Source organism: Lissotriton helveticus, chromosome 3_1, assembly GCF_964261635.1.
Source record: "Lissotriton helveticus chromosome 3_1, aLisHel1.1, whole genome shotgun sequence".
Lineage (NCBI taxonomy): Eukaryota > Metazoa > Chordata > Amphibia > Caudata > Salamandridae > Lissotriton > Lissotriton helveticus.
Genome location: NC_136061.1, coordinates 1246209649 through 1246236344, shown reverse-complemented (window position 1 = coordinate 1246236344; position 26696 = coordinate 1246209649). Strand labels below are relative to the sequence as shown.

The 26696-nt window shown below is 46.5% G+C and overlaps 1 protein-coding gene across 1 annotated transcript in view; it reads left to right on the top strand.

Moving 5' to 3' along the window:
- SNRNP40 (small nuclear ribonucleoprotein U5 subunit 40) overlaps positions 1 to 26696 on the top strand; it is a 116547-nt gene that overhangs the window by 47698 nt on the left and 42153 nt on the right. The window contains exons 4-6 of the mRNA XM_078683883.1: positions 856 to 1021; positions 6580 to 6702; positions 7762 to 7882. Coding sequence (XP_078540009.1) covers positions 856 to 1021; positions 6580 to 6702; positions 7762 to 7882 — 410 coding nt within the window. The remainder of the gene's footprint in view (positions 1 to 855; positions 1022 to 6579; positions 6703 to 7761; positions 7883 to 26696) is intronic.

Here is a 26696-nt window from a genome sequence, read left to right as displayed (position 1 = left end):
CTGTAACCCAGGGACCCCCACTGAATCACTATTGGAATCCGGGGACCCCCACTGATTCACTACTGGAACCTGAGGAACCCCCCACCTATGCATTTTCAATGATTTGACCTTCAAAACAATATACAAAATATACAGAAATGAACATTCATCAAACAAATACACGAATGAATATATATTTTATTTAATTCACAAGCACAATTAAAACAATGGCATTTTTATAAGGAAGGTTAGAGCTTTTCTTGATTCAATTGCGGCCACTAATCGCCCATAAGGTGTTATTTTGATGCACTGCTCCCTAGAATCAGTCTGAGGATGCGAACTAGATTTTTCGATTCCAATATCAGACTACTTCGCATTAAAAAACGTTTTAAAATGTTCCGTTGTACACTTTGCTACTTCATTTATATACACTTTATCTGTTAATATTTTGTTTTTCTAAGCAGTCTTTTACCCACACCCCCTCTTCCTGAGTAGGCTTTAAGGATCCGCAGGGGTCCCTGGACTACGGGTCAAGAACCACTGTTATGTTCGATCTACAGACAAGCAGATGACTGTAATGTCTGTGGTTTTGGGCCACTCCGAAAAGAGCACTTTGTACTCTATAAGACTTACTGTCCCAGATAAGAATCTTATCCTCTCAGATGATGTAGTTCCTCTTTTATCTCTGAGAGATGCTGATGTACACGTGTATTCCACTTGTTCAAGATATTTGTATTGTATTTTATCTGTAGTTAAAGCTTGTACCAAAAATGTATTGTGATTATTTTTTTCTCCCATTGAAACTTGATGCATTGAAGTTAGCTGGGAAATGTTTCTCTTAAAGGGGTCTTAAAGTTGTACCATGTTCTTTCCCAGCATGCTTTTCTCAGCCTCCACAGACAGGACAGTAGCTGTTTGGGACAGTGAGACAGGCGAGAGAGTGAAAAGATTAAAAGGCCATACTTCATTTGTGAATTCCTGTTATCCGGCAAGGAGGGGACCCCAGCTAGTCTGCACAGGCAGCGATGATGGAACAGTGAAGGTCAGTGTCACCTTTTTATGAAAATTATTTCTTTAAAGCAGACTTACCAACTGAAACCTTCAGTTCTCTATAAAACCTTTCCTACACCAATGCCCTTTGGGTATGATTTGATTAGGAAAGACAGTCAGGCTGGAGTTGGCGGAGGTTTGGCTGCGTTTTTTTTATTTATACGCCTGCAAGTCAATGTCACGGGTGCTCCTCACTTTCGTTCAACAGACACCATGTTTTTTATATTTAACATTGCTCGGAAGATGACAATGACTAGCCTATTATCATATTGTCCTCCAGGTTACTGCAATAACTCTGGATCTTCTTTAACAGAATGCATTACTCCTTACGTACTAAGGTCATCTATTTTCGGTCTGGGGTGGGCTGGGGGGGGAGGGGGACACAGTAGGACACCATAAACAACTGTGAAACCAAGGATCCTAATCACTCCTTGGAGGCAATAAATTTAGAGAAACAAGTACTTACTCTCACATATGGGAAAGGACATTTAATCGACCTAATTTTCTTTGTGAATGAGATAGTCATGGTCCAATCAAATTGTGGTCATATTACTGTCATTCCTATTAAAATGTAAAATTAAAAGTAATAATCTCTGCGCTTTCCACTGTAGCGTGCTTCATATGTTAGGATCATCTTGGTAAAAAAATGACAGATAACACTCTAAAAAAGCCTTCAGTGTATTACCATTCCCTATAACTAATCTTAGGAATGATGTGACACAAGCGGTTTATGTAGTTCCACATCTGAGGCAGTAATGTTTTCAATGTAATTTCCCCCTTAAAACAAAAAAGCAATAAAAGGAAACTTCCGTCAGTTCCATGGTATTCTACAGAGATTGTGGCAGCTAAAAAGCTCACTAAAGCGCTGAAACACAGAGACCTATCTGGATGAGAATGAGAGCCTGTTTAAACAAGTATTAAAAAACTAGTAAAATTTGTTTTGTATGCGGTCTAAAATATATATATATATATATATATATATATATATATCTATATATATATATCTATATATATATATATCCCATAGGTTCCAAATCCAACTGATTAGCAGGACATAGAGACGACACACCAAGAGATCTTTGCACAAATCCTTTATTGTGCACTCGTAGAACATATATATATATATATATCTACGAGTGCACAATAAAGGATTTGTGCAAAGATCTCTCGGTGTGTCGTCTCTATGTCCTGCTAATCAGTTGGATTTGGAACCTATGGGACATATATATATATATATGTGTATATGTGTGTATATATATATATATATATAATATATACACACACCACTATTATAAAGAGAGAACTGTGTCCTTTGAGCCAGGTAAACTCAAAAAGTACACCACCAATCGCAACACCCAATACAGCGTTGGAAAGGGGAGGTCCAGTAGATGGACATAGGCTGTATAAAATAAAAAATATATACGTTATTTAAAAAATTTACAATACAAAAAAAGTAGTCCCTTCGAAGTAGCGCCGGCTGTGTGCGCTAACCACATACGTGCTGACATCATCATCGGAGGACGGGAGGAGCGGAGGACGGGAGCGCGGGGAGGAGCGGGGAACTTAGCCACACTGGAGCGGCCTGAGGTATGTGAACCGCGGGGAGGAGCGGTGAAGTAAGGCGGACTGGAGCGGGATGACAGGTAAACTTTAGCGCTGCAGCGGGGCGTGTATACTGGCTTTGTTCGTTTGCAGCGTCTGATGCGTGGCCACAGTGTTAGGGAGCAGGGCGTGTGCGGATGATTGGGGGCACTGAAGGTGGCGGTGAACTTGGGCTGAGGAGGTGGTTGGGGGCCTGGGTTTCGGCGACTGAGAGCAAGCCTGATTGCCCCCGGATAACGTGGGAATGGAAGTGAGCCTGGGGTTAAGCAGAGTTAAGAATAAGTACCAGCGCTCAAAACTCTGCTTAAAAGTACAGGACCAGTGCTTACATGTCGGCCGGTGGAATACCAGCAAGCCTGATTGCCCTAGTGTGTGTGTGTGTGTGTATATATATATATATATATATATGTATATGTGTATGTGTATGTGTGTATATATATATATATATATATATATATATATGTGTGTGTATATATATATATATATATGTATATATATATATGTGTATATGTATATATATATATATATATATATGTGTGTGTTTGTGTGTATATATATATATATATATATATTTCAAAAGAAATGCCCCAAGAAAGTAGCACTCCACGAGGAATAGTTTACAAAACCATTTATTCAGGGAAAAGCGGCTTCGTGAGTCCAATAAATCTTGCTCCCTGACGCGTTTCGGTGCACACAGCCCCGTAATCATAGGGCGGCGCTTTGGTAAACCCTGGAACAGACCTCCACCTTTTATTCCCATGTGGCACTCGCTTTCCAGTAAGCGGTATGCGGGAGTAGAAGTCCCAATTATCCCATTCCGGTATGGCCAGGTTAATGCCAATTGTTTTTCACTGCCGATTTTCATAATTAATTTTCCATAGCCCTCCAGTGGGCCTCAGATCACACGTACCCCTTTTCCAATCTGATAATCCTCGTGCTGTTGTAGGCTGCAGTTTGGTAACCGGCCACACAGACAAAGTCCAGTTGAAGAAAGCGGTGCAACTTCCACGGCCGGAACCGGGGGTTAACAAAATGGAAAGTGGCTGAAATGACTCGAATCCCACTGGAGGGATGTTAAATAATGACTGAAAATCAGCAGAAAATTAACGCTGGCAAATAAACGACTATACTGGAATAGAAGAATCGGGACCTCTACTCCCGGCATATCGCTTACCTGAAAGTGAGTGCCAAGAAGGGTAAAAGATGTGGAAGTCTGTTTCATGTTTTGCCAGTTGCCGCCCTATGATTAAGGTGCTTGTCAGCATTGAAACGCGTCAGGGAGGAGAATCAATTGAATCATTTGTGCCGCTTTCAGGAATAAAGAGGTTGTGTTAACTTTACCCCCGTGGAGTGCTGCTTTAAAGTTTGGAGCTTTTTTTTGGGAAGATATAGATATATATATATATATATATATATATATATATATATATATATATATATATATATATATATATATATATATATATATATATACACATACACATACATACTGAAGCAAAATTTCTTCATCAAAGAAGACGCCGCACACCACTTTTGGTTACACTGTTTGTTTTATTTTCCTGTAAGTTTCCCCACCTACGCGTTTCGGACTGCCAAGAGTCCCTGTTCACGGTTATCATTTGCTCGTGATATATATGCGCGCTGGAGAAAGTGCTTGGGAGGTTTCATTGCACTGAAACCGGTTGGAAGCATATATATATATATATATATATATATATATATAACCGCATACAAAACAAATTTTACTAGTTTTTTAATACTTGTTTAAACGGGCTCTCATTCTCATCCAGATAGGTCTCTCTCTGTTATATATATATATATATAACACCACACTTCTTTTTCCAAAAAAGCCAAGGGTCGCACTCCAACAAAGTTTTATTCCCAAAACAAACCAACGCGTTTCGTTCTACCTTACAACTTGTTCACGGTACCGCCCCTTTGGTACTAACTGGTTTTAACCTCTCATGATGTCATGTGATTATTTGTTACTGGGGCATTGTGGTTCATGTAGTTTAAACAAATCATACAAATCCCCATCGAAAGAATCACCACAAATCAAAAACATCCTAAAAAAAACTGGAAGATTATCAAATTGGATACCACTATAGGACTAATGCTAGCGTAATGCTGCACTAGGACTAGGGTAATGCTGCACAGATAACATATCGTAGAGCACCAAATTTAAAAGACCGACTGACTCAGTCACTTCAAGAAGGAGAAAAGAAAATCATGGTTACAAAGCACCGGTTTCAAAAATTTTTATAACTGCAAGGTTTGTCAAATAGCTAAAAATGTGCAGAGTGTGATCATGGCGAATGGAAAAACGTGGGAAATAAAAGAACTTGTCACTTGCAAAACTCAGTATGCAATATATGTCATCGAGTGTCCATGTCATCTCAAATACGTGGGGAGCACAAAATGTGAATTAAAGAAAAGGATTTTGGAACACTTAAAGCCACCATTCATCAAGACGGAAGCAACGCCGTAGCCAAACACATGGAAATCCATCATGACAGCAACTGGAAAAGCTTAAAGCTTAATGACCTAAGAACAGTCGGACACTACAACGTCCCACCAGCAGAGGAGACTACAGACACCAACTGACTTGGCCTCAGCCCTTCTGGCCTGTCTGTACCATTGACGATTCTGCAATAAAAGACGAGCCGTCCTGCAGCCCAGCAATCTCCAAAGCCTTGGGAGTACTCCCTGCCTTCAACAAAGACCAAGATCTCCAATGAACAGCAGACCTGTCCAGAAGAAACCAACTTTAAAGAAACAAGACCTCTGACATGAGGAACTGCAAAACCAACGCCAGACCCACCTCTGAAGAACCCGACACCCATGATCCGCGTCCAAGTGGCCCACTGGTCCAGTGAAGGGTCCCTAGCACTTCTGAGCAAGAGTCCACCATGGGCTGACCCCTGCCGGACTCCACCTTGATGCCTGCAGCCTCATCTCGAAGACTCCCCCGGACTGCGATGCCGAAGTACACCCCTGGACGCGGATCCCCTGGGCCTTGGGGAATGGAGGAACACCGTTGGTCGTGATGCCCAACATCTATACTTACCTGGGCCGCTGGGGTTTTTCTTCATCCGACCTCCTGGCCTGAGCTTGCAGCCCTTCTTCAAGACCGATCCACACCTTTGGTTTTCATTGGGTGCCCAACACTGTGTTGGACCTCACTGCCCCTGTGCCGCTGAGGGTGTAAGTTTGATGCTTTCTTGTGGCCTCCCTGTGCTTACCTTAACCCCCGGAGATTGGGTTACCAAACGGTGTTACTCACATATGAGCAGCTTCTCTTCAATTACCCTCATTCTCGATTGGATAGCATTGGCACCTGATTCCGAATTTGAACCCTGCACCCAGCCACCCCTCTGCCATTGGAGGTGCAGATTTGGTACTTACCTGAACCTTGCCAGGTGCTGATTCTTCATCCTAAAATCCATGACTGTAAGTTCTGTGCTTACGTGCAAAACCACATTCTTGTTTTCCACTAATAGTTTAACATAGCTGAACCTAAAATTGCACAGTCCTCTTTTTAAAGTGAAAAGTATTTCTTATGAAAAACCTCCTTACCTATTTACGTATTTCTTGGTCTTAAAATAAATCTTGTAAGAAGCTTATTCACTGTGTGCATAACAAATGTTTCACACTCCTCTTTGTTAGGAGGCCTAAGGCTCCTCGCCCACACTACCACAAACAAAGCACTTTGGGTTTACATTGAGCCCTGTACACTTCTGGGGGACTCACTGGACTCTTTGCACGATATAACTACTTTTAGTGCTAAATCCTATATAGAGCCTGCTTCCTACACCGACATAGACTTGTACCTACCCACCGAAGCTTGTGTGTGCGTGCTAATGTTAACAAACATAAAAAAGTTTTTTGATGACCAAAAGGTTATTATCTTAATGTTTACCTAGATGTATTCTGTTCTTGTCATTCAAGCTGTGGGATATCCGGAAAAAGGCTGCCGTACAGACCTTCCAGAACACGTACCAGGTTTTATCAGTAACATTCAACGACACCAGTGATCAGATCGTCTCTGGAGGCATTGATAATGATATCAAGGTACATGTTGCACAGATTTGGAAAGTCTGTTTTTTTTGACAGGTGGTTGTTGTATATCTTTGGCATGCCTCTGTTTACTACCTCCCCCTGTAGCAGCACAGGTTCCTGTTACAATATTGATGGTTTGTTTATTCTTTAATTTCTCACCTGCCACTGAAAGCATTTCAGTTACTAAAAATCTTAAACATTACCATTGTAAAAGGTCTAAGACCCATGTTATTAATCTGATTAAGACTATTACGTTTCTTTTTTATTTTTTTATTTCTGTATCATGTAATTAATTGAGTTTGGTGCTTTGTCTGGAGGGAAACTCCATTTGTGACTCTAATTTACTAGATATTCTGACCGATCAATAACCTGACTAAAGTACATTTAATAGTGATTTGATCTTAACCCTCTGGAAGCCTAAGGGCCACAGCTGAGGTGCTCAATACATTTCCAAGATGGACTTCTGCACAAACCTTTCCTTATTTAACCAGATAAATGTATGATTAAACATTGGTTTATGGTAACTTTCAGTCAGTGTCTAAAGGTGTGCACTAATTCGTTTGTGCTTTCCCACATACTTGAAGCCATATCAAACCAGGTACATACTCCAAGTGTCATTTTCTGGTCCTGCATCATTTAAAGTCTGACACATGCGTATAAATGTAATTAAGCATCGTGGAAAAAAGATTTTCTAAATACTTTTTTATTTGAGCCACTGCATAGCTATTCAGACATAACCACTGTAAGCATCTGTGATATTTGATGTTTTGTTGTGCTACAGATGCCTTCAGAACTGCAGTAAATGACTGTAGTTTGTATGAATCATGTGCTTGTGAATATTTTCGGTCCGGTCATCCTCAAAACCTTAGAATTAGAAGTTCAGCTTGAAGTTCAGCTAAGTGTGATTGGATAGAAGCAGAAAATAACAATACTTTTTGTCCCACATGAAATTTGGCCATATCAGCATTTAGATTTTCAAGAGATGCTTACTTGAATGTGAAGCTGCTCTTATTGTTTACAGAATTCTGATTTTGGTGTTTGTTATGTCAAACACGTTTTTTTATTTTCTAGGTGTGGGACCTCCGTCAGAACAAGTTGATGTATATGATGCGTGGGCATGCAGACTCTGTGACCAGTCTGAGTATAAGCACTGAAGGGTCTTACCTACTTTCTAATGCCATGGATAACACAGGTTTGTCTTACTAAGGGCAAATTGCTAAACCTACTGAGAGCAACCTAGGCATTTAACTCATGAGGTACATAATAAGTATGCCTTAGGAAATACAGGTACTTCAACCTCGTTGGCTATCAAGTAATCATACGATGGATATCAACAGTACATAACTCATAAACTATCAAATAAGGCTGTCGGCAGCAGGGGTATGTCCAACCCATCTGCTGCTAGTCAAGCAAGCATACAGTGAATGAATCCTGCATGTCTAAATTTTGGCCTAAGGCGTAAACGTGATACGTGCAACACTCTTGGGTCTAACTATCAAATAAACATGCTAGCGTTGGCAGCTCAGATTCGAAGGCTGTAGAATAAAACATGCCTGGGACAGCACCTAAATATCCAATTAAAGGGTAGTCTAATAAATATACTATTGTATTTGTTACACTCTGTCACACCATTTGTAGTGAACCACTGTGAACCACTGTGAACCACTGTAGGGAGCTGGGTTCTTGTTGGAGGAACTCCACACACACTCACACACTTTTTGCCTGGTATTTGATGCAACTTTGACTGAAGTGTACTGGGTTCCTGCTAACCAGGTCCCCAATATCGGTGTTCTGTCCCTAAAAATGTTCAATTATTTCCTCCAATTGGCAATACCTTTAGCGCTCTCTGTAAGTCCCTAGTAAATGGTACACCTGGTACTTGGGCGTGAGGTACTAAAGGGAGTCTCTGAGGGCTGCAGCATGAATTGTGCTACCCTAACGGACCCATGCAGGCTTCTTGCTTTGGTGCAGACAAAGTGAAAATGTCCCCTAACACTGCGTGCAGTAGTTGTATGTCACCCCTGCAGCAGGCCTTACAGCCCTAAGGCAGGGTGCTTAATATTACATGTGACGGCATACCTGCATGAGCCGATATGCCCCATGTGCTGGCCCGTTTTATAATTACCCGTACAAGGGACCAGGGAAGCCATTTTCAACCATGTACTGGACACAGGAGAAAACTTGTTCCCCACCTACGTGATGGCTTCACTGAAGATAGAGATGCTTGGTATCAAACATCTCATATTGATAAACCCACACTGATTCCAGGGTTGAATTTATCAATACTTGCAGCCAGAGGGCACCGTAGAGGGTCCTCTGCAAACCTACCAGCCTCCGGTGCGGTTGCTGACTGATCTCTGACATTGTTCTGATCTCCTAGGGCCTCCTAGGCCTTGTGCTCTCAGGAGACCCAGAACAACGGACTGTCCGGAAAGAGTGTGTCCTACAGGATGACCTGCTGATTAGCCTTCCTAGGCCAGCAAGCCTCAAAGAGCTTCCACCTTTGAAATGCAAATCTGGCTTCCCCTCACAGGAAAGGAAGCTAATCTCCTTGTCCTGAGGTCTTTGGCACCTGGATAGTCGAAAATTAGCTTATCAGATAGGTGTGCCACCTCCTGGATAGTACCAGCCCTAAAATGGGGTAAAGTGAGGTGGACACTACTTTTCAGAAGTATCCATCTTTGTGATGGCATACTAAGGAATTCTGGGACAGGGTTATGCCAACTTCCCACAGAAAGTGGTCGTGTAGGGGGTGTTGTAATCCCGAGGGTCAGTAGCCCATTGGCTCCCACCCTACACTCCCCTAACGGCCCTAAATCCAGTATTTGGGGGAGTTCCTTGCACCAGAGAAGCAGATCCTGATGACCTACGAAGAAGGACCAGGATTATGCTCATTTTGGCATGTCATTGTTATTTTTTATGCTATTTTGTGTTCACATGTTTTGCTCAGTCTGTAATGTTGAAGCTGTGACACATTAATGGATTCTCTGAGGGTAAACTGACAGGCAGAAGCTAGAAGTAGGCTGCACCAAGAGGCGTGCTGCTTTTGTTAGAATGTTCCTCTTCATTTTAGATGCATCACATTTATGGTAAAGGCAGACCTTGATTTATAGTCCTGTCTAATTTGTGTGACTAGAACAATTCTTTCTTTATTAATGAATTGCTTCTTCATAACATTTTCAGAGTAGCCTGTTCTGCCTCCTGCAATCTGGCAGGTGGTAATGCACATATGTTCAATATTGTACTTAATAATGTAGCTACTGCATTGGACAAAAGGTGACATTATTGGGGGGGGGGGGAGCCTCAAAGGTTTGCAGTGCTCCCTAGAGGTTTATTTTTCTTCAACATGGCTTACGGTCTGTGCTCTTTACAGCTTATTTGGCAAGATGATTGCTGCTTTTGATGATGGATCTAAGAGTATTTTCTTTAACTGTACAAATCCCATCTGATAGAGACATCTAGCTGCAGATTCCTTACTTTAGATTCTCCCCCAGATGCGAGACTGGATCCTGAAATGTTTTCCTTTAGCACGTCTGCGCATCAGTAGAGAGCGTCATGTTTCTCTGTATAAAAGTCAGCCACTGGGTATGACGTCGACTAAGTCTATATAACTCCCTCGCGGGTGCGCGGACATCAGTTCCTTCTTTTTCTAGCTTGCTATGTGGATCCGGAGTGGTTAGGGGGCTGTTTTTCGGCTTATCTTGGCATTTTGTCGAGGGAACACTCTGCTTTTGTAATTTCTTCAGGGTTTAAACCCCGTGAATCTTGTGATAGATGTCGATCACAGGTCCCCATACCATCTGTTGGTGGTGTCTTGGAGAGCAGCATGACTCCGGGGAGTGCAATTCCTGTTAGTTTCTTTGGCCAAAGGTATTGCTAGAACGTTGTATGAAAATTTTGATTGTGCGATTATCTGAGGCACCGTGGTGACAGCAGTACTCACCGAATTCCAGAGACCGGTTGAGGAGCCCTTTGGGTAAGGGGCCACCTGCATTGACGTCGAAAGAGGCTCAGAAGTGCAGATGGTCGGTACATAAGTCCATCTCTAACGCCGTCTCCCAACCTTCGGTTGCAGAGCATTCACAGGAATCCATTCCGCACCGCCCTATATATCCTGGAGCCAAGGCAACTCTAGCCCAAATGCGGAAATGTTACTTTTCCATGCATAAGGTTTTTGGGCCTTAGTCACTCTGTGGTGCACTTTCTAGCTCCAAGGAGGTAGGAGGTGCCCTGACTGAATCCTCGCCGGCGGGTTCGCCCTCGGTGGCAGTTGGGTCCTCTGAATCAGTTATCGATTTCGAGAGTGCGCCAGTGCACAGCCCTTAATGATTCACACCTGTGGCGTTGGGTCAGCCAATGACGTTGCACTGCTGATTAATGGCAATCCCATTACTCTTTCTGACTTCGATACAACGCCAATGGAGCTTGTCTACTTTGGGCAACTCTCCATCTGGCCTTCAAGCTTTTCCTACGGGAATGCACAGTTTGGCAGGTGAAGGGGAAAGGATGTGGTACATTGGTCCGAGCTGCTAACTCGGGAGCTGGGGATCTGGGGTTGAGCCACGGCATAATATCCTGCGATTCTGGGCAAATCACTTAATCTCCCCTGCCCATGGACAGCACCTAGATTCCCTCACGGGTGATAAGCCAAGCTATATAAATCTACAAACTTTAAGGGGAGCATATAGGGTGTCAAAACCCTTTGGGCATTACTGTCCAGCCTCCTTTGGATTAAAATTGGCTGACTGAACTACGGGAGGCTAGTGGACTGGAGTCCTCTCCAGTTTCAGATTTACTTTCTTCACCTGGTATGGCAACAGAGGACAGTTGTTTTTAGGCTGCGAAATTGAGGAGGGCAGCTGCAGTCTTAGGTTGCCAGCTGCCATCAGTGGAATTATTCACAGGCCCTTTGGTGGATGCTCTTCACCAAGGTAAGACTGAAGTGAGCCTTTATTCCTTTATAATGAGTCTCTGTTTGACTTTTGTTAGGAGCTTGGGCGAAACCTGTTACGGGAGTTCCAGTTGACTGGGCTATGGCCCATAGGCATCGCCCCACCCCAGTTTGTCTCCTGCAACACAAAAGGTCTGGTGGTTCAGCCTGCTGCGGCTTCTCCAGACCCTAGTGTCCTTCCCTTGGTCCCACGAAATAAAGATTCCAGGTGGTTAGAACATTGTGGGACGAATATATATTCTCTTCTATCAGTTCGGCATTGAGGTCGTTAAATACGGCCTGTGTTTTGGGCAGATTTTCTCATGCTTTATGGGGCTCTGTGGCGCATCAGCTGCCTTCTCTTTCAGAAAAAGCCGGGAGTGAACTACTGCAGAGGGTACAAGATTTCCAGGTAACAGCCAAATTCACCATAAAATGTGGTATGGACTGCACAGATTCTGTGGGTAGAGTTTTGGCTCAGTAAGTTGCTCTGCGCAGGCATGCATGGGTGCATCCGTCTGGGTTTTCAGAACATGTACAGGATGGCCTGAAATATTAGCTGTTTGATCATCTATGTTTTATTTGGTGTACATGCTGATTCAGCTTTATGGAGATTCAGAGCTGGTCAGCTTGATAAAGCCTTATAGTCATGTCTTTGAATGTTCTGGTTGAATTCTTTCTGACTTTTGCGGAAAGAAGATTTTAGGTCTCGCATATGCAGCGCGCAAGTGCTGTTTTGGAATGACCTTTTGGAATCACTCCAGGCTTTTGTTTAAACTCTTGCATGTTTTGCACTGTTTCCTATTGGTACTTGTGCATGTATGGCGTTTACCTTGCGGGAGCGAGCAGAGGCGCCATCTGTTAGCACTTCTCGCACCTGCCGCTGCTCGATCCCGCAAGGTAAACGCTGTAGATGGGGCTGCGCTTGTCTTTCAGTGCTTGTTTAAATCTGGGGTTATAACTGCGTCGGTGCTGTGTTTTTCTTGGAAGGTCCACTGCCCGCGTGGGTCGACTGAAGTAATTACAGTAAATGGGGCGGGCGCGTCGTACTGTCATCCTGTCATTCACCGTAACACCCACGATAACCTGTACTTATGGTTGGCATTTCATTTAGTCTGCCTTGCTTCGTTAGCAGCATTGTACCGTCTGTGCCAGAAGAGGCGTCGCAAACTAAAGGCTCGCACATGCAGGCGTGTTAACTGCTCATTGTGTGGATACATAGGGTGAATGAACGTGCACAAGGTGACCTCTGCGGCATTTATAGCCTCGCTGCAGGCTACCTCACAGCATGTCTCAAACTAGACACAAGAAATTGTTACCGGCAATGGAGCACCCGCAGGGCACTGCGTCCTGGAAAAAGGGGCGTGGACGGAGCTAAACAAGACACAAGCTGCATGGTTTATGGCCCCACTCTTCAGATAATTTACAAAGCCTCTCATCCATTAGCTGTTTGTTTTCCATTTAAAGGCAACTTATGCATACGCCTTGCAAAATGAGATGCCATAGCGCTTTTTAGATCCCGCCTACACAGCGCGCAATGCGCGCTGCATAGGAGAAAGACCTTTAGCCTTTTCATGCCAAAATAAGCACGCGTTCCATTGCCGGCAGGCGATTCCCATGCGGGAGCAAGCTTTGGACACCATATGTTTGTAATTAACTTGCAAACATATAGTGCCCCTGCTCGTTCACACAAGGGAAACAGGCGCAGGCCCCCTCCTGTCTCCCCTCCTCCTTTTGCCTCCTTTGTTAGCGCGACTCGCGCGCACTTGTTTTGTTTTTCCTTTAATGGTGGTGAAATAAAGCCGAAGTGTTTTCAGCTTTTACAGTTGTTTGCGCGTGTGTTTGTTTTCTTTTATGGCCACAGTTATTCCGGGGCTTGCTTTGTACCGGTGCCACAACATACAAAGCAAGCCTCGTAATAAGTGTGCCCATTAAAGAAAAAAAACACGCGTGCAAATAACTGTTAAAGCTGAAGACACTTTGGCTTTATTTCACCGCCATTAAAGTTTCAAAATTGTAGTCCGGATTTTGTTTCTAACGGTGACACAACGTTGAAAAAAATGCTGAATACACCTATGTACCACTACCCCTCAAATGTAGCAACAATTCACAAAAGCACGGCAAAAATAAAATTACTAGGCATTTTAACCATCAGATTCAGAAAAGGTACTCTGCACATTTATCATGAAGGCGTTACAATACTGCCATCCTGTGGTGCCATGTGGCAAAGGGCGAAACCGTAGCTTTTCAATAACATTCAGTCATAGTACTACTCAATGTTCTGTAATTAAAGCCCACATAACTGCAACACTTTTAGTTATGTAATTGTAATGTCTCTTCATGGCATTATGTTTTTATAAATAACACATTCCTTTCATAAAGGAAAACGTGTTCATTGTAACTTCCTTTAACACGGTAAAGAATGTGTCTGCACAGAACAAGATCATGTTAAAATCAACCCAAATAAGAGGCAGATTTACAAAGCAACAAGAATTGATACACCCGTTGACTAAATGTGGCTCAAACGACTCCTCTAAAAAGTAGCCTCAGCTCTCCAACAATGAACACGTAGTCTCTGTATCCGTGACTGGAGTTGTAAGAAGTATTCAGCAAGCAATGAAGAGCAACAAACAGAAGACCAATCTAGTGAGTGATAGAAGAGATTATCTTCTTTCCTAAAGAGAAAGAATCTAACTTGCCAGGTGTTTCTGAAGTAGATGTGGGAGGTTGCGGACTGCACGTCCCTCTTGCGACTAATTTAAAAGTACTAGAGTATGAGACATCGCTTTAGAGTCTGACTAGCGCAGTCAGACGTTGGCAAGTATTCACTCACACGATTACACTCGAAGCCATACATCGATTTTCCATCACCTGCCATTTCTCTGCCTTTCCTCAATTTCCTTTCTCCGCCTTTTATCAATAATCCTCTTTCTATGGCAAATCCTTCATTGAAGTATATTCTCTCTTTACCTTGTGCACATCAGGGGGCTTTTTAGCTAATTGGCCCAGTGTCCCTAGTCAGTGGCACACTATTAATTCAGTATGTCAGGTGCAGACTGGAAAAGTGTGCCAGATTGTGTAATATGTATTATGTAATATAATCCCATCTAGCAAAAGTTTGAATTGATTTTAAAAGACAAGGTCATAGAACGGCTTTATTAAAAAAAAAAAATAATTGCACAATTTTTCACTTCTCATTGCATGTTGGTAAAGCACTCAACATCAGCATAGCTTATGAGACACGCAGGTGAGGTTTTTTTTTGTTTTTTTTTTTTAAAACCTTTATTTGTACAGAAAGGATATACAAATATGGGCCTACAACCAGTCCGGCCGGCCACGACACGATATAGCAGGCAAGAAATCGAGAAGGGGAAATATACAGAATCAATACTAATGGAGCGCAATCAATACAGCCCAAGAAGGGGGAGGGGGGGGGGGGGTAGGACCTGGATGGCCCACAAACAGGAACAAAGAAGGTTAATTTTACAATATCACAATAAGGAGTATAACAGGCTCGGTTACAGCATAAATGAATCCGGGTTTCCCACAGCAATCAGTGGCTACAAAAAGCTAAAGGGCAGCAACGCGGAGGAGTGGCACTACAGTATACATCAGTAGGAAAACAGATGCGGTTAACACAAATCAATGTTCAATTAGACTCATCATATACACATCCACCACCCAGTAGCACATCGGAAACAGAACAGAGGAACCGGAATATCGACATCAGTAGTACTAACCCGTCATACTATCCTTTGGGAGAGAAAAAAGGGGGGAAGGGAAGAGGGGAGGGGAAGGAAGAGGGGATAAAGAAAAAAACAGACTGGAAAAGAAGAACGCCGCGCCGATACAAGCACCCCGTAGCAAGGACACACAAAAGAGCAGGATTTTCAGCAACGAGGAGGGGATGGGAGTCGCAATTGAAATGCGGCATAATCACAAAAAGGAGAGCAGTGATGATAATGACCCCATCCCGAGCATACCAAGGGAGGCAGGGACAGACGCGGCGCTCTTATAAGAGACACAAAAGGGCCATAGAACTAAGAAAAATAAAACCCGCAGATAAGACCCATCCCACCCAGCACCCCTGCAGAAGGCTATGGCCTACCCCCCCAGCAGCGTGCCTGTCGCCCTAAATCAGAACCCGAAATGTAGCAGAGACAAGAGAGAGAAGAAGAAGAAAGAGACAAAAAGGACATGAAGACAGAAAGACATAGGAGGGAGGAGTGAAGGAGCAGAGTCAAAACGGTCGGCCACAGCCCTCCGCCCAACCATACATTCGTAATACTTGTAAACGAAAACGACACAATCTCGAGCGTCAGAGAACTTACAAAAGGGTCACCCACAGCACTATGTACACGGGCAATTGCGCCACGGATCTGTACACCAGCAGTCTACCGGGAGCCTAGTATCTCACCCCAAGCCTTTCTTAGCTACAATAACCACCCACCACATGTCAGCGGGAAGTGAGTAACATAGTGCGGGGCAATCATACGAATGAGAAAAAGTCAGATAAAAACGTAGGCCAGGGAGGTCAAACCATAAGCAAGAGAACAAAGGTCCGGGCATGCAGTTCAGGTGTCCCAACAATGTTAACAAGGGAAATAAAAGACAGAAGTTCTGTCTCGCCGTCTGGGAAAGCGGGGGTTTTCCTGTAATACAGAAACACGACCTCATCAAGGCAAAGATATGCAGCAGTCCACCATGCTTCTCGGGTAGGATCGGGCCCCAGCACCATGTCCAAGTCCCCGAACTCCAAACATTGAAGCGCAGAGGGTTCCGAAACTACTTGCTTGTATACCTGTTGACGGACAGCGGCATGGACCCTCGTCATGATCGAGGGGGGCGAGGCAGTGGTAGCATGGAGACGAGAAGGAACCACAAAGAACCGTCCATTTAAGATGGCGGCGGACCGCACCGATCCCCCAAGGGCATCAGGGGCCAAGGTCGCAAGTAGGGATCCTAGTGCACCAAGAACATCGCCAATTGTAGGCTCACGCACACATGACCAGGTCCCCGTGTAGTCCAGCAACCCAAGTCCGCCGTCTTGAGGATATCCGCGGCCTAGCTCGACGGCCGCCATTTTGTAGTTTCAGCCTCGACACCACCCTTCGCGACTCTCGGAGCAGTCCCGCAGATGCGGACCCCCGCAGGTATTAAGGGGGTCCCAGCAATGGCAGCCTTGGTGCAGAAAGGAGAGCCGCCAAAGTCGGGGGTCCGCCTGTACTGTCGCTGGCGTGTCTGACGAGCAGTGTCCGGGCGCGAGGCTCCAGGGTGGATGAACGGAGCAGCGGCGGGGGGACCCCTTCACACGATCAGTCCTCGGAGCACCGCGCCCCGCACCAGCCTCACGGCCACCAAGGCAAGCTCGTAGCAGAACCAACAGGATGTTCGCACAACGGCTTCTCGCCGGTGGCTCTCGTTCCCGGCCGGGGCCGACGTTTACATCCACGCCGGGCTGGGTCCAATAGGCGAGACCCCAGTCTCATCACCGCGGAGGCCCCGGTCCCACCGGGGCAGAACTTCGGAACCGCGGCACGCAGGATTCTCCAGGTCAGACGGTGAGTAGAAGCAATACCGTACGTTTCTATTTCTGCTCGAGTGTGTCGTTTCGGGGCAGGATATGTAGCAGGATATGCGAGTCAGGCCGGCAGGCTGACGGAGCCGAGCTAGAGAGCGACCATTACGATCGCGAGCTTGGCTCCTCCCCCCCCGGATTTTTTATTTTTAAATATTACATTTACAATTAGAGGTTTGGAAGTTTGTTAAATTATCAAATTACCTTTCTTGAGAAGAGAGAAGTTGGGTATTTTTATGTCAAGCCTTTTTTGAGCACAAAAATCCCATTTGTTATTTTTTAACGTCAATATGTAAACTGATAAATATCTCAACATCTACCCTAAAGCCTTGCACTCCATTAATATCTATTTGCACTTTTCTATTAGTGCCATTCCAACAATTTGAAGGCCAACGGTTTAGGGAGTGAGTCTTGTGTTATACAACGTGCAGCAATATTAATAAACAACAAAGACCAAAACGTGTAAATTTGCTGCTATATTTTAGTAGAGAACATCAAGGGTCATATTACACAGGTGTCTGGAGGGAGTAAAGGGTATTTTCAATCTTTATAACGACCATTGTGGCACCTCCATATTATAGAAGGGGTCACCTCTTCTCAATATCAGTCTTGTATGTACTCATTTAACACCCCTGTGATCTCAAGGCGGTTTTATCTCCTTAGCACATGAGAATGGCCACAATCATATGAGAGAACACCTACACCCTTGTAGCCTCACTAGTTTACGAATGAGGACCCAGCAGCACACAGGCAGTTTGGAGACAATCTAACACTAAGCCACAAACGAATGGCCCCCAGTTACTGCCATGCAAGGGCATTGGGGCACAAGGTACCTCCACTAAAACAGGTGTAATCAACAACCTGAAACTGCCGACAGGAGAACTCTTCCCACTCAAATTCCTGCTGTGCCCACAGTGAAAAAGACTGACATGTTGAAACCATAGGTCTGCCTTTTTGCTCTGCTCCCTGCAAAGGTGAATATTTGCACCTTCAATGGGGACAATACATTTATTTTGTATTATCTCACAATGTCTAGCTTTGCGAGGTATATTCATCTCATCGCTACATACATGTGCAACAGTATCAAAAAAGAAATAAAAGAAAAACACGTCCATTAGTAAATGTCAAATACGATCAAACAGGATACGCCAAAAGAATCCCACCAATATATCCTTGGCTCTGAGTCGGTGGGGCAGAAGGGAGCTAGAACAGAGTTGAACAAACAGAACAATGCCAGCAAAGAATGGCAACAGGAGATGTAGTAGGTAATCGATAAAGCATCTTATCCAGGCATTACAGCATAGGTATCACAGCATTTAACAGACAGCCGTGCACAAGAGCCCAGGGCATTTAGTTCTGCTGGAATCATAAGCAAAACAAAGCAAGAAGGTAGCACCTTTTCAGCAGAGTAAAACTGAGAACGCAAAAAAGAGGACTTCAAGCAAAAGCTTGACATTCGGGTAAAATTCAGCTAACAATTAAAGTTGAGATACACATGCCATAAGTTAAGCCTAGTACTCTATGAACAATGTAGGTTTCAGAGGTATAGCTGTCTTGAAGCCCACTATGAGGACCTCAGAGGGGATGGAGTTCTAGAAGCCTGTTTCTTTCAAAGGCTTGTGTGTTGGGTCGAAAGAAGCAAGGGTCAAAACCCACTTGACAGAGGGGATCAAATGCAACAAGAGTGTCAAGCAATATTCAAATGATTAAGGGCACCAGGTTCTTCTGTAGGCTCCTATTCCCACAATGGACACTTTTGGTTGACTAGTAACTAGTAATGCGTTTCCTGGCACCCACCAGACCATCCAGTGTCTGAAGTAATCAAGGTAGGCCAGGGAACCCGGCACTCAAATTCAGAGATGATGGATACTCTCCTGCTCATGTTAGAAGGGCAAGCTTCAGGGAAAGATGTATGGCTGTTGCAGATGTTAGCAATTTAGATGTTAGATCATCTAGAGCCACTAGATTTTATGGAGGAATCTTGGAATAATGGGGGAAAGACAAAGCAGAAACGTTACAGCCAATTCAGCACTGAACCATGCCATTGAGTAAGTAACCATGTCATTAGAGGAAGCGACTGATTCAGTTCAAAGTAATGGAATGCAGCCGGCTCTTTGATTCAGCACTTCCGTGACATAGGAAACCGTGCACAGCATACCTGGGAAATGTCAGTTCACACAGTGCCAGCCACCACGGTTGTGATAAGTGCCTCTATGTCTGAACAAAAGAGTGTTCTGGTGTTTGCGTGCTGTCCCATCACAACCTTGGAACTAATCATGGCCATTTTCACTCCAAAAAGGTTTAAGCGGAGTGTAGTAGAAAAGCTTTATTCGATTTTAGCAAAATTTTAAAATCATAAAAGCCACCCAGCAAGAAATCAATACATGTTGTGCATAATAAAACAGTAACTGGCACATATAACTCATTACAATTAGAAAACTGTAGATACAGTAATTGTAGGGCACATTAAGCTTTTCCTTTTTCTAAAAATACTCTTTAAAAAGCCAACCATGGTGGCCACACTCAGTTCATCATGTAACGACTGAAGGTACAGTAAGGCTGGGCGGCACTGGTACCATGTCCCGCTATTTTTCAGAAGAGGTTTAATCCAACGGGCTCTCTCTTTACAATAAAATTTACAAAAGCAAATCACATGGAGGGTTGATTGTTCGGCCTCCCCATCACAGGGGCACTTACAAAGCTTTTTTGCCTAGTCATTGGTTTTGGGAAATGAGACAAGGCGAAAAAAAATGTCAAATCTAAACCTTGTAAGTAAAAACCTGTCGAATCCCTTTGTACACCAATTCAAATAGGGTTGCATGTTAACAGATACTAGCGACATATGATGCCGCACGACCGAGCCCTTGTTAAACTCAACCCCAAGCCGCAGGGATTCCAGATGGTACCAACAGGTGTTCTTTAAATCTTTCCTTGTGACCTTACATAAACCCTCTGGTACAGTAAAGAACTCTGGGTACCCCATGTCTTGGCAAAACTTTTGGATGTAGTTTAGCCAAGCTATTTTATTTGATTTATCCAGTGCCATAACATCGCGAATAATCTCTCTGTTCAACTCCAGATCTGCTGCAGTCCAAACCCTATGCCAGAGTAACAGAGGTTGCATCGCTATCAGGTCACTGATATGGCGAACACCCAACTCAGCGTGACAATTGTATACAGACTGACTAGAAGGTACCGCTAAAATGAACCTAAGGAAAGCATTTTCTACTATTTGAATTTCCCTGGTATCTTGGATGCCCCAGACACCAGCACCGTAAATGGCCGTGCTAACACATTTGGCTGAATAAATTTTAAGTAAAATTTCAGGGGGTCTTCTGCCCATCTTGCATGAAAAAGACATGAGTGCTGCAATTGCTTTTTTAAAGGACAAGGTCCTGCTCCTAATAGCCGGACCCCAGTGTCCCCCACCCTCAAGAACAACACCTAAGTAGGAGAAAGATTTGGTTGCCTGCACTTTCTCCCTGCATGCAAACAGCTTGCAGGTTTTAGTTTTGCCCCTGGCGCACGTCATCCCGTAGGTTTTTTTTACATTCAATTTCAGACCCCTAGAGTCCATGAAATTAATATAGACATCTAGGGCTGTCTGCAGGCCTCTCTCTGTCCTGGCCATGATGACGGCATCATCCGCATATAATAGGGAAACCACTTGTTTAGTATTAATTCTAGGTGAATCGGTAACTTTGGACACCAAAACATCCTCTAGGTCGTTGGTATATAAGTTAAAAAGAAGAGGCGCAAGAACGCACCCTTGCCTCACTCCACGCTTCACGTGGAAGGGCTTGGTGCACTCACCCCCGGTTCCGAATCTCACCCTGGCCCTTGCCCCTGCATAGAGTTGCCTTAGGAACGAAATAATGGCCTCCTCCACATTAAGATCTTCTAACACCTTCCACAGGCACTCGTGCTTATTTATTTATTTATTTATTTTCAAAGTTTTATATAGCGCGAACAAGATCTTTGCAGATATCAGAGCGCTTTACAGAGGGAAGGGGTAAGGGAAACAAGGGGGTGATTGAGCAGACTTTAGTAACAATAATAGTAGTAGGTAAAATGTGAGTAACACAATAAGATCACAATCCGATAAAAGCATAAAACAAGTATATAATAAAGTAAAAAAGTCAACAAGTAGATAATAAAGTAAACCGCTAATAAAGAGACTGTATATAGTCTTAGCTCAGAACAAAATAGAGTTCAAGTGAATTTAGCCATTAGGATGGCTTTAACTTCTCTCTTAAAAAATGCCGTGGAGGAGATCAGCCTCGTTTCGGGAGGTAGTGAGTTCCAGATCCTAGGTGCCATTCCTGAGAAGGATCGTTTGTATGTTTTCTCCTTCCGGAATCTTCAAGGTTTCAGGAGGAGATTTTTCGAGCTTCTGTTTGTTCTCGAGCCTCCTGATAAAGACAGCTTTTGGGTGAGGTAGTTGGGTGACTTAACGCAATCAAAAGCAGCACTCAAATCTACGAATGCTGCATAAAGTTTGCCCGCCATAGCCTGAACATATTTCCCTTGTAGAAGTGTGAAGTTCAGGACCTGTTCAACACTCCTGCTGCTTCTACCCAAGATAATAGCCGGTTCAAGACAACCCTCCCTGTTATCTTCATAAAAGAGTCAAGAAGGGAGATAGGGCGATAACAGGAGGGGCTCTCCCTATCTCCCTTCTTGAAGATGGGGACAATAACCGAATCGGACCAGGTCTTGGGAAACCCCCGTTCGCAGATTGCCGCCAGTACTCTCTGCAAAATTGGGGCCCATAAGTCGTCCGAATATTTAAAAATGTCGATAGGAACCCCATCAATACCTGGAGCTTTACCCCCCTTGCTCTGCGCAATTGCAGCGGATACTTCCCCAACTGAAATACCCAAATCAATTTGGCAAAAAGTCCGGGATGCCTCCTTGTCCATGTCCTCTATATCAGCTAGCTTTGGAATCCCCTCCGGATTGTAGACTTCTGAAAAGAAGTCGATCCAGGAGTTTTCGTTGATAGCAACCTCCACCCTAGCATTGTTAGCTTCATTAAACAAGCATTGGAAATGCAATAGGTCTCGCATTAGAAAAGTTGTAGTTATTGGTCTTGTAAATGACATTTTTTATTTATTTGTTTGTTTTTAAAATTGCTAAATTGATGGCTTTGTCATTTACAATGCCAATAGTTATAACTTTCGCGAATGTGACACCTATAGCATTTGGAATGCAACATATTTTGTATTTACGTCACTTAGATGGCAGCTCTGGTCGTTAGGCCACATCTATAGAGAGCAGGAGAGTGCAGCAGGGGAGAGAAGCACAGCAATGCAATAGGTCTCGCATTAGGAAAGTTTGAGCTATTGGTATTGTAAAGGACACATTTTTTATTTATGTGCTTGTTTTGAAAATAGCGAAATTAATAGCTTTGTTATTTACAATGCCAATAGTTTTATCTTTCGCAAATGTGACACCTATTGTAACACAATATGTGTTGTGAGGGTGAGGGGTTGAGGGTGAGTGAGGGTGAGGGGTTGAGGGTGAGTGAGGGTGAGGGTGAGGGGTTGAGGGTGAGGGGTTGAGGGTGAGTGAGGTTGAGGGTGAGGGGTTGAGGGTGAGGGGGTGACGGTGAGGGGTTGAGGGTGAGTGAGGGTGAGGGTGGGTGAGGGTGGGTGAGGGTGAGTGAGGGTGAGTGAGGGGTTGAGGGTGAGTGAGGGTGAGTGAGGGTGAGTGAGGGGTTGAGGGTGAGGGGTTGAGGGTGAGTGAGGGGTTGAGGGTGAGTGAGGGTGAGGGGTTGAGGGTGAGTGAGGGTGAGGGGTTGAGGGTGAGTGAGGGTGAGGGGTTGAGGGTGAGTGAGGGTGAGTGAGGGTGTGTGAGGGTGAGGGTGAGGGTGAGTGAGGGTGAGGGTGAGTGAGGGTGTGTGAGGGTGAGTGAGGGTGAGGGGTTGAGGGTGAGTGAGGGTGAGGGGTTGAGGGTGAGTGAGGGTGAGGGGTTGAGGGTGAGTGAGGGGTTGAGGGTGAGTGAGGGTGAGTGAGGGGTTGAGGGTGAGGGTGAGTGAGGGTGAGGGTGAGTGAGGGTGTGTGAGGGTGAGTGAGGGTGAGGGGTTGAGGGTGAGTGAGGGTGAGGGGGTGAGTGAGGGTGAGGGGTTGAGGGTGAGTGAGGGGTTGAGGGTGGGTGAGGGTGAGTGAGGGGTTGAGGGTGAGGGGTTGAGGGTGAGGGGTTGAGGGTGGGTGAGGGGTTGAGGGTGAGTGAGGGTGAGGGGTTGAGGGTGAGTGAGGGTGAGGGGTTGAGGGTGAGTGAGGGTGAGGGGTTGAGGGTGAGGGTGAGTGAGGGGTTGAGGGTGGGTGAGGGGTTGAGGGTGAGGGTGAGTGAGGGTGAGGGTGGGTGAGGGTGAGTGAGGGTGGGTGAGGGTGAGTGAGGGGTTGAGGGTGAGTGAGGGTGAGGGGTTGTGGGTGAGTGAGGGGTTGAGGGTGAGGGGGTGAGGGGTTGAGGGCGAGGGGTTGAGGGTGAGGGGTTGAGGGTGAGGGATTGAGGGGTTGAGGGTGAGGGGTTGAGGGTGAGGGGTTGAGGGTGAGTGAGGGTGAGTGAGGGGTTGAGGGTGAGTGAGGGTGAGTGAGGGTGAGGGGTTGAGGGTGAGGGTGGGTGAGGGTGAGGGTGAGTGAGGGTGGGTGAGGGTGAGTGAGGGTGAGGGTTGAGGGTGAGTGAGGGTGAGGGTTGAGGGTGAGTGAGGGTGAGGGGTTGAGGGTGAGTGAGGGTGAGTGAGAGTGAGGGTGAGTGAGGGGTTGAGGGTGAGGGGTTGAGGGTGAGGGGTTGAGGGTGGGTTAGGGTGGGGGTGAGGGTGAGTGAGGGTGAGGGTGTGTGAGGGTGTGTGAGGGTGAGTGAGGGTGAGGGTGAGTGAGGGTGAGTGAGGGGTTGAGGGTGAGTGAGGGTGAGGAGGGGTTGAGGGTGAGTGAGGGTGAGGGGTTGAGGGTGAGTGAGGGTGAGTGAGGGGTTGAGGGTGAGGGGTTGAGGGTGAGTGAGGGTGAGGGGTTGAGGGTGAGTGAGGGTGAGGGGTTGAGGGTGAGTGAGGGGTTGAGGGTGAGTGAGGGGTTGAGGGTGAGGGTGAGTGAGGGTGGGGGTGGGTGAGGGTGAGTGAGGGTGGGTGAGGGTGAGTGAGGGTGAGGGGTTGAGGGTGAGTGAGGGTGAGGGTGAGTGAGGGTGAGGGGTTGCGGGTGAGTGAGGGTGAGGGTGAGTGAGGGTGAGGGGTTGCGGGTGAGTGAGGGGTTGAGGTTGAGGGTGAGGGGTTGAGGGTGAGGGGTTGAGGGTGAGTGAGGGGTTGAGGGTGAGTGAGGGTGAGGGGTTGAGGGTGAGTGAGGGGTTGAGGGTGAGTGAGGGGTTGAGGGTGAGTGAGGGTGAGGGGTTGAGGGTGGGTGAGGGTGAGTGAGGGTGAGGGGTTGAGGGTGAGTGAGGGTGAGGGGTTGAGGGTGAGGGGTTGAGGGTGAGTGAGGGTGAGGGGTTGAGGGTGAGTGAGGGGGTGAGTGAGGGTGAGGGGTTGAGGGTGAGTGAGAGTGAGGGTGAGTGAGGGGTTGAGGGTGAGGGGTTGAGGGTGGGTGAGGGTGAGGGGTTGAGGGTGAGGGTGAGTGAGGGTGAGGGTGAGTGAGTGAGGGTGAGTGAGGGTTGAGGGTGGGTGAGTGAGGGTGAGGGTGAGTGAGGGTTGAGGGTGGGTGAGGGGTTGAGGTTGAGGGTGAGGGGTTGAGGGTGAGGGGTTGAGGGTGAGGGGTTGAGGGTAAGTGAGGGTGCGGGTGAGTGAGGGTGAGGGGTTGAGGGTGAGTGAGAGTGCGGGTGAGTGAGGGTGAGGGGTTGAGGGTGAGTGAGGGGTTGAGGGAGGGTGAGGGGTTGAGGGTGAGGGTGAGGGTGAGTGAGGGTGAGTGAGGGTGAGGGGTTGAGGGTGAGTGAGGGTGAGTGAGGGTGGGTGAGGGTGAGTGAGGGTGATGAGTGAGGGTGAGGGGTTGAGGGTGAGTGAGAGTGAGGGTGAGGGGTTGAGGGTGAGTGAGGGTGAGGGGTTGAGGGTGAGTGAGGGTGAGGGTGAGTGAGGGGTTGAGGGTGAGTGAGGGTGAGGGGTTGAGGGTGAGTGAGGGTGTATGAGGGTGAGTGAGAGTGAGGGTGAGGGCGGGTGAAGGTGAGTGAGGGTGAGGGGTTGAGGGTGAGTGAGGGTGAGGGGTTGAGGGTGAGTGAGGGTGAGGGTGAGTGAGGGTGATGTGTTGAGGGTGAGTGAGGGGTTGAGGGTGAGTGAGGGTGAGGGGTTGAGGGTGCGTGAGGGTGAGGGGTTGAGGGTGAGTGAGGGTGAGGGGTTGAGGGTGAGTGAGGGGTTGAGGGTGAGTGAGGGTGAGGGGTTGAGGGTGAGTGAGGGTGAGTGAGGGGTTGAGGGTGAGTGAGGGTGAGGGGTTGAGGGTGAGTGAGAGTGAGGGTGAGTGAGGGGTTGAGGGTGAGGGGTTGAGGGTGGGTGAGGGTGAGGGGTTGAGGGTGAGTGAGGGTGAGGGGTTGAGGGTGAGTGAGGGTGAGGGGTTGAGGGTGAGTGAGGGGTTGAGGGTGAGTGAGGGTGAGGGGTTGAGGGTGAGTGAGGGGTTGAGGGTGGGTGAGGGAGGGTGAGGGAGGGTGAGGGAGGGTGAGGGAAGGTGAGGGTGGGTGAGGGAGGGTGAGGGAAGGTGAGGGTGGGTGAGGGTGGGTGAGGGTGAGGGAGGGTGAGGGTGAGTGAGGGGTTGAGGGTGAGTGAGGGTGAGGGGTTGAGGGTGAGTGAGGGGTTGAGGGTGGGTGAGGGTGAGTGAGGGTGAGGGGTTGAGGGTGAGTGAGTGAGGGTGAGAGGGCGAGGGGTTGAGGGTGAGAGTGAGGGTGAGTCAGGGGTTGAGGGTATGGGGTTGAGGGTGAGAGTGAGGGTGAGTCAGGGGTTGAGGGTATGGGGTTGAGGGTGAGAGTGAGGGTGAGTCAGGGGTTGAGGGTGAGGGGTTGAGGGTGAGTGAGAGTGAGGGTGAGTCAGGGGTTGAGGGTGAGGGGTTGAGGGTGAGAGAGGGTGAGGGGTTGAGGGTGAGTGAGGGTGAGGGGTTGAGGGTGAGAGAGGGTGAGGGGTTGAGGGTGGGTGAGGGGTTGAGGGTGAGTGAGGGTGTGAGGGTGAGGGTGTGAGGGTGAGGGGTTGAGGGTGAGGGGTTGAGGGTGAGGGGTTGAGGGTGAGTGAGGGGTTGAGGGTGAGGGGTTGAGGGTGAAGTGAGGGGTTGAGGGTGAGTGAGGGTGAGGGTGAGAGATGAGACGGTCTTTGAGGCGCCTCTGCTGTATTTGCATTTGGTAAAACAGCCTTAATGATGTGTTGAGAGGCGCCCCCCTGCCATTGTTGCAGGCCGCCGTGTGGGGGCCTGCTAAGTGTACGGGGAGGGGGCAGCAAGCACAATTTATGGTGTCTAAAGCGACCCTTTCCTGAGAGACAGCCCTGGAGACAGAGGATGTTTATTTCAAGGAAGTCCAGCGGCCTTCGCGTCTGGGCAGCAT